A 13465-nucleotide genomic window follows, 5' to 3' on the forward strand; every position below is an offset into this window, starting at 1 on the left:
TTTCATTTAGGTTATAGGGTATTAAATAACTTTTCGTTTGAATGTCATTTAGGCAATTTGCAGACAGACAATTTATAAATTGCAAGATTAGTTAGGGGTTAATTCTCTCATATTAAAATAAATTAAAAGGTTTATAATTATGTCAACTATTTCTTTCTTGACAAATCTTGAAAATGTTTGTTATGTTCGTCATCATATCTGATTTTAACATACACTGCCTTGATTTCTGAGCTATTCATACTGTGTGAATACGTTAATAATTAAGACTAATTATTCATACATAGAGAAGCCTTATAACCCAAATAATAATTCATTTCACATAACCTAAGCGTTTTAATCTACCAGCTAAACTAATCCATACTAATATTATAAATGCGAAAGTAACTCTGTCTGTCTGTCTGTTACTCAATCACGCCTAAACTACTGAACCAATTTGCATGAAATTTGGTATGGAGATATTTTGATACCCGAAAAAGGCTACCTTTTATTGCGAAATATGTACCACGGGCGAAGCCGGGGCGGACCTCTTTATTAATTTGTGATTGAAATTCTTCCAATCGATTTTATATAGTGGTTAATATCATGGTTAATATACTATCAATATATTCCTCACAATATCCGAAAATCCAGCTTGAATATTTAAAAATAAACATCAATTTAAACGTCGAAAAGATTCATTTCGTATTTTGGGAGAAATGTCTATACATATTGTTTTTATAGGCTGTTTGTTTATATACCCAAAACGATATTGGAAAATCACTGACCCTTTCCTGCCATAGTAATATTTACAATATTTCGCGAGCCGAAACAAACAAACAAGAGATATAATAATAAAAATAAAAATTATACAAAGAGTGAGAAAAATATTAATAATAAGAATGAAAAGAAATATAGAAATAATGAGAAACTTTCGAATTAATTCATGCATTGGTTAATGAAAAATGTCTGTGTGACAGAATTTATTTCCTCTTTCTCTCTCTAACAAGTTAACAACTGACAAACATTGATCTTTTTATCAAATTATTAAGTGAAGGTTTCCAACCAGCATTTCCAAATTTTCCGGTAAATACTATACATTATTCTTTCAAAAAACCTTCATCTAACGATAACAAACACACAAAAAATTAATTAATGAAATCCAGCTGTTCAGGCGCGATACCGTGAACAAGGAAAAATAGGGATTCATTTTCATAAAATACGGAGTTAAATAATAAAATATATAAAATCTACACATTGCCACCAAAAAATATCAATACCTACACGTCTTTGCTTAAATTCTTACCCATATGTCGATAATGGATCCTTATAATTCTAATGTTCGCTGGCATGACATACCTAATAGTATAAAGAGAACAAGTAAGTTATCTTCGAACAAAGGTACATCGCGCAGTTTGTATGTACTCGGAGCGCTTGGCTACGCCCCACTTTCATGTACCTACCTACGTACGCAAGCTTGACGCACGCACAAAACGCCGCTCGGTTCCTTTTCATGGACCGTTCGTGACCGTTCGTGCTGTGAGCGGTTATGATTATTTAAAATACCAACATGACAAATGACAATCCTGCGCCTCGAGAGTTTAGGTACCGTGCGTTCCTAAACGCCGGGAGTCGGCCTACTTGTTCTCTTTATACTAAGCTTATACGTTTTCCAAATAGTGTTTCCAGCTAAATGGTAAATTATAAATTCATACCGTTTGCTGGATGTTCGCTATTGGATATTTATTCGTGATTAGTTATTCAACAGCTATCTACCGCTTCGTGTTTAACTAGAATTTTTAATTTCAACCCTTCCTCGCATTGTTTGTTTCCACTTTTATACCTTTTATGTTTTTTCTATTCAAAGGTTCTATCAGGACTCTAAATGTTACATAATTCAGTGATACAAACAAAATAAACCTTTATAATTTTTGTCGTAATATTATTATTTTCTTTTCAAGGAAAAGCCGTGAGATTTTTTTTATTTTTCACTTGAAAAACCAGTTTGTTTAAGTCGCAAGCTGTGAGTTATAGATAACAGAATGTTTTTTCCGAAGAGCAAAGTTATCGACTTGCAAAACTTTTCCGCTTTTACCTTCCTATTGACGCTTCGACAAGACTTTCTGGTTTAAACGATTCGATGTACACTGACTGCTGCGTGTTTAGGACATAATGTGATTTACTTGGAATATAAAGGGGTAATGTATTGTGTACACTCGCGAATCACGTCAGGATATGAAGTGGCACATTATGCTCATATTGTTGTCACAGTGTAGGTGTATTTTTTATCGAAGCTAACGAGCGGTCTTTGATCTGATAGTATGTAACATGATGCCTACAAAGTGCTTCAGATGTGGTTATTATACCATTGAGGAAAAAACCGCCTTTATATATCGTTTTGTAGAGTATTAATAAACTTGTTTGGTGTGTATTAAGAGTTAGGGGGAATAAGTTTGATCTTTTAGGCAAGTTTCGATAAATCTCGAAGTTAGTTAGATTTTTGCTTGTTGTATTTTATCTATTTATAAGATTATGTGCCTGAGATACCCTTTTCAATCCTGTCCTTAACTAGTTCTAAAAGAGTATTACTTACTAGACATCTACAATAAATAATTTATTATTGAATAATTTATAATTGATTACAATTATTGTAGATATACATTATTGCTGTGAAGGTTACTATGTAGTAGTACTTGTATGTAATTTTCAAGTCTTTTACTAGAAAAGTACAGTTATTAATAGCAGTGGGCACAGTTTAAGCCCTTTGCACACAAATAAAAATTTTAGGTTTATCACTTTAAAACACAAAACAATTAATTATTATAATATAAGTATTAGAATTGAGACAATTATAATAACCAAGAAACTTCTATAAAACTGTTAATCCATACTTATATTATAAATGCGAAAGTAACTCTGTCTGTCTGTCTGATACTCAATCACGCCTAAACTACTGAACCAATTTGCATGAAATTTTGTATGGAGATATTTTGATACCCGAGAAAGGACATAGGCTACCTTTTATTGCGAATTATGTACCACGGGCGAAGCCGGGGCGGACCACTAGTGATTAATAATTTAATTTTGTTTGATCTTTGTAAATAAAATTTGAGAGCATTAATAAGACTCTTTGATAATGTAAATTTGATATTTCTGTTTAAATAGTTAAAGTAATTAAATATCATTCATATAACTTTAGGCTTTCGGATTTATCTGATTTAATGAGATATTTTGTTCAAAGCTGTTTATTAATTTCATTGCGATAGATAAATTAATTAATATATTATGTCAGTAAAATTTGGATATTTTAAAAGAGCAATATATTGTAAGCGAAAGTTATTATGGACACAAATCTCGAAACGTATTAGGAACAGAGATGAAGTAGGTTTATGAAGTAAATGTAGCTTATAACTAAACGGTTGTGTTTCATTTTAACTCCAAGCCTCTACTCATACTTCAGATATTTGGTTTTGTCTTATTCATTTATCTAGAATCTAGATGATTTATTATAAGATTTTTCTGACAAGTTTCATCACTGGCCGCAAAATGTCATCACGACGCCACTAGCCAAGAAGCTTATATCTAATACACTGGAGATTTGCCCACTTGCCAAGTTAGGTGTGAAAGGGATAAAAAACATACAGGCGTCATTCAAGGTCATATTTTCTTGTTACAAGTTAATGTTCATACTGAAATCTCCAGTGTATTAGATATAAGCTTCTTGCCACTAGCCCATACAAAAGTACCCAAACCCCTTTGTTTCCAAACAAATCTGTAATTATTAACATACTACTAACTGAACAGATTTATTTCAAAAGGATCAAAATTGCAGTCTTCTATCGTACATATTTTTATTCTCTCTTCATATTGTTTTATTATCACTTCAATTTATTTACATATTTATTTATTTGTATACGTTAAAGTTATAATCCAATCTATATATATTATACACATTAAATATATTCAGTGGCAGGTGATGTTTCATACAGATGGGATTCGATCGAATTTCGCTAGTAAATATTAATATCCAGTGCCGAAACCGATCCGGTTATTAATCAACACCGTCTCGACAATAATAATTAGGGATGCAGATAAAATGAAAGGGATGATAGTAGTAGTAGTAGTAATAATGTTATAAGGTGTTAGTTATTATTTTTGATTTTTGTTGTATATTTTAATAGTAGTCGCTTTTTTGTTGTGAAATGGTCGGTTGATTTTCGATGCCATTGTTAGTCATAATAAATGAATTTGGTAAAAGTTCGAGGGCAGCTTCGCCACCACAGCAGCGCAATAATATTAGACTAGTGAATAGAGAATAGTGTGCTTAGGTTCTTAGATTAAGTTATCTTTAAATTATTATGTTTGTTAGTCTTTAAGGTATCCAATCTATTGATCTATACAATTTATTGCTTGTTACCTGAAATCAATGTAATAAATAAAAAAGTTGTTAAATAAAAATTAATTCAACCATGTAAACCAATACATATACGTTACCGTGAACAATAAACGAATTCAACATAAACAACATAAAAGGGCGTCTTTAAAAAGCATTCACTACATCAAATCTAGTTTCCTAAAGACAAAACTAGGCTAGACATTTTACATTAACGACATGTGCTCTTTATAACTACGTAGGAGCTAGACAAGCAAAACTAGGGCTTCCGACAGCTGCCATAACGGATAGGCGTGTATTGTGACATCCAACGCGAGATGGGTCCACGTTCCAAACTGTATAATGCCATCCAAAGAATGGGGAGGTCAATGACTTTTGTGTATAAACGATTTACTCAGAAACCATTTTCAACCAACTTCATATTACAAAAATCTCAAGACGCCTAAGTATTTACTTACGAAGACTTTATCTCGAGAAAATATAACGTTTTTCTGTTGCTTTGAATGATATTTGTATGCCTCTATCCTAAGTAGGATTGGCATATTTTCATTTTCCGTAGAAGTAAATATCAATGAAAGACACTTGTAGTCAAGGCGACATGATTAGACTACAAGCCCGCATAGGACAAAAATATGGGTCAAATGAACCACCAGGGGACATATCTAGAACGATAGCAGAGCAAAAAATAATAAGATTCATCACTATGCCGTCACTTGTAAGCTGTCCAACTGAGTGCAGATGAGAATTGAAAAGTACAGGTAGACTCGGTAAATTTTGGTCATTTGACCATGTACGGCATTCTTAACCATCGATAGATCCATTAAAAATAATAAGAAACCGCTCAGTGCCGTACAAAAATGGTGGTCCACCAAGTCGGAATTTTTATTTAATTTCCGAGAGTTACCGGGGGTAAATTTGGTCATTTGACCATGTACGGCATCTGTGTCATACTATTGCTATACTGCTTTTAATCCATTATTCCGCAACGCCGTACAAAAATCATGGGGACAAGGGGAAAAAATCGAGAGTTGTAATCCCCTCTCTTTCCCCACTCCAGGGGGTCATTTGACACAACACGAAATAAATTTATTTTTAAAGTATTTTATGCATAGATAATATTTTTTCATGTGCCGTACATTTTCGTTGGTTCAAAGGGGAAAAATCTGAAAAAGAAAAAAATCCATATAACGAAATGTTTGCTTTATATTTTTATAATAAAATATAAATATACATTAATATTAAGAAGCTCGAGGTGGTTAATTATCACCTTGGAAAGTCGGAGTCAGGTGGAATGGACTCCGTTAAATTGATGAACTAATAAAAAAGCTATGAACGAAAAGATGTGAATTATATGCAATCAGTCCATGAATACAGGTAAAGTCACAAGCAAATGCTAGTAATATATACATATTCAAAATGTACAAGTAAAGCGCTTTCAAATGATACCAAACACTGCATATTTATCTTAACTTTATTTTTTTACTCTGTATGTTTTGTCCGCTAGAGGGCGCCACATTAGATTTTGTGAAACCCCATATAGCCTTTAGCTAGCTGGTCGCTGGTTATCCAGTGAACAATTCAGACGCTTCTAATGATATGTCATTTGTCGAATTCTGATAAGTTGTTTAGAAGTTACGAGGGAATAGATGAACATACATACATGACCTGTAAACAACCATAACCCTCCTTTTGCTTTGCCGTAGTTGGGTAAAAATATGTTAATGCCGTACTGTATCAAATGGCCATAAAGCACCCTTAAAATTGTAGCTTTCGTCGCTTTCATCAGCCTAAAAGATGTGGTCTGCACAAAAATGTACGGCATCGTTTTTTCCTAATTTATCTATGTTAATACTATTTAAAACAACGGATAAAGTGTAGAAAACTATTATATTTCATTAATCTACGATGTTTAAACTTTAACAAAATTTCTGGTTTTGCATTTCTCTATAACTTTTTTTAGAACGGTTTCTTTTGAACGGCAATACTATAGAACAATTGAATTTTACAATATCATGTTAAAAAAAAAGTTCCCGTACAGGGTCAAATGACCTTACAGCTCTTTATATCAAGAATTCGATGAAATTAAGATGATTATTGGTATACATTTAAAAGAACAATTATTTTTTGACGGCATTGCTTTTAATAGTACTTTTGAGTGCTAGATAATGTTTTGGAACCGAAGCCGTACTTAGTCAAATGACCCCCTGGAGTGGGGAAAGAGAGGGGATTGCAACTCTCGATTTTTTCCCCTTGTCCCCATGATTTTTGTACGGCGTTGCGGAATAATGGATTAAAAGCAGTATAGCAATAGTATGACACAGATGCCGTACATGGTCAAATGACCAAATTTACCCCCGGTAACTCTCGGAAATTAAATAAAAATTCCGACTTGGTGGACCACCATTTTTGTACGGCACTGAGCGGTTTCTTATTATTTTTAATGGATCTATCGATGGTTAAGAATGCCGTACATGGTCAAATGACCAAAATTTACCGAGTCTACCTGTACTTTTCAATTCTCATCTGCACTCAGTTGGACAGCTTACAAGTGACGGCATAGTGATGAATCTTATTATTTTTTGCTCTGCTATCGTTCTAGATATGTCCCCTGGTGGTTCATTTGACCCATATTTTTGTCCTATGCGGGCTTGTAGTCTAGATGACGGCAGTAAAAATAGAAATATTCAAGGAAAAATATCTTGAAAAGTATGTAACACGACGCTTGATCGTTTCATGAAATATTTGGAAGTTAAACACCAGGAAAATAAAATAATCTTTATTAGAAGCGTCCCGTGAATTATTTTGAAGTACTCGAAACATCGGGAATCTTTATTAGTGTCTCTTAGCCCCTTGTGTGTTAAGGGGCAGATGCATTATTCATATTAGTTTCACTGCTCGATTTTCTTTATGGACAAGTAGGTGATCAGCATTTGTACCCTACCAGCCCGAAACATTTTTTTTTGTCTCCACTTGGAATCGAACCCAGGGCACCTCTGTCCTATGCTCAAGTATTAACCACTGTTCCAAGGAGGTCAAGAATCTTTATTATATCACTAGAGTGAACTTCAAAGCTCTTTACAACATTATCATTTCTGTTAACAAAGGGATTGTAATGAAAACGTTTGAATACTTTTGAATTAAAATTTATGTCTTATTTTCTTTGTTTTGCGAGTTCCAAGGCTTGGGGTTAATTTGTTGTAGATTAATTCGAGTGTTAATTATTACATTCCTTTGAATATACATTATAATATGCCTTTAATTGGCTGTTAGTAGTCTTTATGTTGTTGAGAATTAATTCATTTGTAGATTCATGATTCATTATTAATACATTTTTATATTAATGAGAAAAAGAAATAGTTATTGAATATCCTGTTTCATCTTGAAATTCTTTCTTTCGCATTAATAAAGCTTTGAAGCCTTATAAAATATTGCCCGTTACCATTGACCTGTGCTTTTAATTTACCAGTGCCGAAAATATTACACGAAGGTACAATAAATAGATTAAAGATACGAACGATTGGCTTCATGTTATTACCGTCCGTTGATAATACCCACATATTTTCGTACAAAGAGACAGACTTAATTAATTTTTCAATGTATCCTGAAACTATACTATTCTGTTTACGTATTTAATAATATTTGTATGAACTCATAAGGGAAGGCACTGTTTTTTGAGACACAGGTAATAAGCTAGTTCAGAAGGCAGAGCAAAATTGTGAACCGAATATGTAATTTTTTTTTATTATTATTTATACTGTCCGCAGGTGAACGAAACATTGTTATCATTATTTTTATAACAAAGCATTAATTTAATAGCACACTACCGACACCAGCTATCAAATAAAAAAAGAAATATCAAAATCGGTTCACCCAATCAAAAGTTCTGTAGTAAGTAAAAATCCGTAGAATTGAGAACTTCCTCCTTTTTGTAGTCGGTTAAAAGCCGACGCAGGTACAACCAAATAATAGATATATTGTGACATATATTATGTCTGTATAACTATTTCTTAAAATCCTATTAATTCCAGATTCATATTTTACTGTATTAAAATAAAACTTAGCGACCATTAAGACTGTATTTCTTCACGACGGTGATGCACAAGAAAAACATTATGGAGGGTCAGCAAAAAAGTTCTCACTTTTTAGAACACTTTTTCAAATTTCCTTGTCGTCAAAATGATTGATCGTGCCAATTTTGCTAGCTAGTTTTGAACCAGTTAAAATTTTTGATATTTTGAGTTATAGAAAAGGAAAAAATCTTGTTAATTATAATAAGTATTTAATATACCTTTGATGAAGAATAAATAAGTATAATTGAATAAACATTTACATTAAATAAAAAAAAAAAATATGTTTGTATAACGGCTAATTTGCGTTACCGGCTTCCAATACATTAGATTAATGAAATGAGGCTGAAAATTGAGTCAATTGCCTGATTTAATTTCATACACATTTCGTTTGAATGTTTTATAAAATATAAATAAATAACCATAAAGAAAATATCATTCGCACATCGTTATTTTCTATAGTAAAATAATAGAACTTGTTGTTTCTTTGTAATTGGAGATATTTGTGTTCCCGTATGCATAAAGTATCGTTCAGATTGTTATAAGTTGCGAAATATTTTATCTATTTAACTAAAAAAAACATGAGCGGAGTTATTATATTTTATTTATTCTTTCTTAATAATATAATTCTTCATCATCATCATCATCATCAGCTCATATACGTTCCCACTGCTGGGACACGGGCCTCCTATATGGGTATCGGCCACGCTGGCCAAGTGCGGGTTGGCGAATGACACATGTCGTCGAACTTTTAATTCTACAACATGTCGGTTTCTTTAAATCAGAATCTCTCTATATCAAAAATAACCAACTGAACGGTTAATATTATATATATACAAGTTTATGATAAGGTTCATTGACTTCACCTGCTCGCCGAAGCTCGTACTCTAGTAAGTCTAGAAATAACACTATCCTTCCTTCGATGAACGGGAACGGTCGAGTAAGCTTGCTATTAATGTAGGGAGTATTATGCGTATATTATGTATGATGATATAACACATATTTTATTAAATAATATTCAATTTTTATCGAGGAATTGCAAAGTTTCTATATAGCTGTTTGACAGTTGTAAAAAAGACTATATTATCTACATTGTTCCTATTGTGTTGTACATACTCGTAGAACATGTCAATATTCCACACTATTCTACACTATAGCTAGAATATCAGAAGGAGCACTTCGTTACGATCATAGGCTCTACTTTGCACCACTAAACCTGTTTTATATACGGCACTACGCAATTTTGTTAACGGATTTATTAGCAAACAAAAATATTGAATGAATGAATATTTTGCACGCACTAGTTGAAAGAAATAACATAAAATAAGATAGAGATAAACTACGATAACATGGCGCGCCCCTCCAAATTACTGTTTCAATGTGTGTAGTGACATCCTTACGAAGGAGTTTGTATGTAGTTGTACGTATTCGTCTTTAGTACTTTACGTCCAGATTTGTTGGTCAACTAATCATAAGCACAGATTAAGTATTAGTTACTACGTAACAGATGCGACAGTGATGTTTTCCATAGTTTCAGTTGGCCAGTTGTGGCGCTGCTGTAGCCTTATCAATTTTGACAGTAAAAAGTAGTGTTGCCTACCAGTTCGATATCTATATCTGACTATCGATACTTTAGTGAGGTGCCCATTGTATCGATAAAAATACTACGTACTAGCACAGACTAAGTACTAGATATTAAGTAAGCTCCAAGCGTTATTATTGCGAACAGGTATTAAAAATAAAACAGATTTCGTTTTCAATGTTTATTTATTTAATGCTCTTTTTCTTAATTTATTTGTTTTATATTTCATTAAAGCAATTTTATGGATTCCTGCCATTTTTTGCACATATCTCTCCTCTATAGCTCCCTTTAAAATTTTATTTATAATATTGCTCCAGTTATGGACATGAAGCCTAACAATATATGTTAAAAACATTTTTTTTAAACACATTTGTGTGTTTTCTGACACCCTAATCAGGAAAACTCCAAATCTTGAATTTTTTCTCTTATATTTGCCCCAATTTTGTTTTGGATACAGTTATCGTTTAAATAATTATGTATTATACAACTTGCTTCCCTGTACAACACTAGAAGTTTGGAACTTGGATAAACTAAATTACTATTTTTTAAAATAGTAATTTAGTTACAATACTTCATTATTTCCATAGGCCTGTTTAAGATTTTGTGTGGTTGTTTTACCCAAACTATCAGCAGTTATTTTGGTTATTTGCTTCATAAATTTTCTTTTCTTTGGGCAATTTTTTTTCATAAAATCTGAAAACAAAATTTATGTTACAATTTATTTTGATGATTCATTGTGGTGGTGTGGTTAATAATAATAATTTTATCACTGAAAGAGATGTGAAAAGCACTTGTAATGTACATTATATTACTAATAATAAATTACCTTTACGCTTTTGTATGATACTCTTATTTTCATGAGTAGTTTTTTCTTCTACTGTGGGTTCAGTTATATTTCCTGAAAATAAAAGTTATTTTAGTATTTGTAGTGAGCCCATCCATACAAAGACAATTCCACAGTTCCTATTCAAATGTTGTAAGCCCCAGATTTAAACAATGGCAGTTTAACTGTGAGATTGATAAGTCACATACAATAAACATATCTAAGTAACCACAAACTTAAAGATAGTGCAAGTGCACACTATACATATTGTGTGATCCTACATGTGTTAGTATATAATTTATGAACACCACATTTTTTAGCATCTGTCAACCTTAAAAAAAAACCTTTTTCTAAATCCCATGTCTCTTGCAATCTGCACTAATAAAATCAAAGTTAACCAGTAAATAAAACCAAATACTAACCTGCATCTTCACAAAGAGTATGAAATTCTATTTCTTTGCTTAAGGAACATGAAGTTTGGTCTGCCATATCTGTAAATCGGTAACAAAACAATTACTTTTTAATATAAAGTACCTACAAACATTACATACATATGAAACTTTGAATCTAATAACAGCTAATGGAATTCTCTTAAAAACAGCTTTAAAGTAAAATCTGAGAACATGAATAAAAAACTTACTAAAATTTACAAACATGGATTTATCAACCTATAAACTATCATAAATCACATACCTGTAGGTCTTTTCATAACAACTGGAATAGCTGGAATGCATGATGGATGTTCATGATAATCATCACCTAAAACCAAAGAACTTATATAAATCTATACTATATATTATACTAATATTATAAAGCTAAAGAATTTGTTTGTTTGTTTGAACACGCTAATCTCAGGAACTACTGGTCCAATTTGAAAAATTCTTTCGGTGTTAGATAGCCCATTCATTGAGGAAGATATAGGCTATATATCACCACGCTAAGACCAAAAGGAGCGGAGCCACGCGGGTGAAAACGTGGAGCACAGCTCGTAACTTATAAAATCCTATCCTGATTACTATATTATAATTTATGTTAAATATAATACCATATTATAGGATAGCTTAAATAAAAATTTGAGTGCATAATACATACCTGCCCTTCCAATGACCAACATATTATCTGTAATATTTTCATTCTCATCTGATTCCACTTTGTGATAATTGTGATCACTCAGAGCATTTTGTACTGTAACAAGTAAATACATATTATGTAACATTTAAAAATATAATTCAAACACAAATAGAAGGTATGTAAAGTATGTCAAAGTATTTGTTTGGAGCCATAAAACCTGTCTTACCAAATATCAGCTATTTACATAATTTTTAATCATGTTATTTATAGCTCCAGGTAGAACTCACCAGTTTCACTGGAAGACAGGGGCACGCCGTGCGCTATTTCGTCATCCGTAAATAGGCATGGGTATGAATGCCTAAGCCTCTTGCCTTCTTCATCGAACTGATATCTATCGAAGTGTTTCTCACAAACGCGTTTGTGTCGAAGTTGATCTTTCGACAATCCGATGAGGGAGGAATTAGTGGGCACCAGAAAGGACATCCACAGGTTCCTCAAATAATCATTCTGCGGAAAACAAAAAAGCCGATTCGTCGCATTGGTTGCGGTGCAACCACCGACACAGCACTTTAATAGTCCCATGGCAAATTTAGCACTTCTTTACAGTAGAACACTATAAAGACTAGTAGAAGGTATCGTATCAAAAAACTAAGGAGTAATTGGATATTTTGGATCTCAACTCAAGCAAAAAGAGAGGAAATACACAAAACACCAGTACACTCAACTCAGTTATTCGACTGATAATAAACCTGTCCACTTATTAGTTTTATTTCGCGCGTTATTAATAAAACGTAATACATAAGCAGCTGCGCGTTTAAGTCTATTATATTGTGAAAATCGAGAAAAAATAATTAAATTATAGACACAATGGTCGTTTCATTCAAATAAATGTCAATTGTCAATTGTCATAACATGGCTTCTCAAAATGGCGCCGTAGCCGGAAACAAGTAGAAAAAAAAAAAAAAAACTACAGGAAGTAATGCAGCGCCACAACTAGCCATTTTGAAACTAGGCTGTCAGGGCCCTGATCATAAGTTGCCGAGCGCCCAAGACAACGCACGTGTCGATTTCATAGAATACGTCAGTGCAGCACCATTACTAATAATAATGAGCGATTAGAGCGTGACTAGTCGAGCAACAAATCCGTGGATTTGTTTTTGTTTGACGGCCGTCTCATTACGCACACATGCGTTGTGAATCTTGGTGGTGCATTGTAAATACTTTCACAAATACTTTCAAACGTTTTGAATTTTGGAGGGGCGCGCCATGTTATCGTAGTTTATCTCTACAAACAAATTGCACAATAGGTGACTTTATGGCTACAGAGCCATCTCTTCCAGGTAACCCAACCAAGGAAAACAATTATAAATTACGAATACAAGTAGGCGGTGTATACTATAAATGAAGCGATAATAAAATAAGTATAAATTAATAAATATTTTCTTTTTTATAAGCAAAAATATATTTTATTTTATTCAGTTGTATGATGACCGTACAACATTTGAATTTAGAACGCTAGGCTCTTAGGAAGCACTATGTGACGACGGTTTTTC

General features: G+C 32.6%; 1 protein-coding gene across 3 annotated transcripts; it reads right to left on the bottom strand.

Moving 5' to 3' along the window:
* Positions 1–10184: 10184 nt before the first annotated feature.
* LOC149491480 (uncharacterized) lies at positions 10185–12874 on the bottom strand. Of its 3 annotated transcripts, XM_089694770.1 has the most exons (6): positions 12200–12871; positions 11934–12026; positions 11535–11600; positions 11264–11332; positions 10845–10916; positions 10185–10711 (listed from the first exon to the last, which is right to left on the bottom strand). In XM_089694770.1, the coding sequence occupies exons 1-6, from the start codon at positions 12492–12494 to the stop codon at positions 10581–10583; spliced, it is 726 nt and encodes a 241-aa protein (XP_089550896.1). In that variant the 5' UTR covers positions 12495–12871; the 3' UTR covers positions 10185–10580. The 3 variants fall into 3 exon arrangements, with proteins under 3 accessions (XP_089550896.1, XP_089550914.1, XP_089550906.1); XM_089694788.1 differs by lacking the exon at positions 10845–10916 and having other exon boundaries at positions 12200–12874; XM_089694780.1 differs by lacking the exon at positions 11264–11332 and having other exon boundaries at positions 12200–12873.
* Positions 12875–13465: the final 591 nt, after the last annotated feature.

This window comes from Colias philodice, chromosome 1 (genome assembly GCF_061535455.1).
Source record: "Colias philodice isolate Cphi_HAF_F1 chromosome 1, ilColPhil1 Martin Lab GWU primary, whole genome shotgun sequence".
NCBI classification, from domain to species: Eukaryota; Metazoa; Arthropoda; class Insecta; order Lepidoptera; family Pieridae; genus Colias; species Colias philodice.

Bases quoted from the DNA above. Each gene is read 5' to 3' on its own strand.
- LOC149491480 (XM_089694770.1), bottom strand. From the start codon at position 12,494: ATGGGACTATTAAAGTGCTGTGTCGGTGGTTGCACCGCAACCAATGCG. The intron at 11,333-11,534 runs GTATGTGATTTA...ACCGATTTACAG, and splicing joins TGTTATGAAAAGACCTACAG to ATATGGCAGACCAAACTTCA. The intron at 10,712-10,844 runs GTAATTTATTAT...TTTTGTTTTCAG, and splicing joins TATCATACAAAAGCGTAAAG to ATTTTATGAAAAAAAATTGC.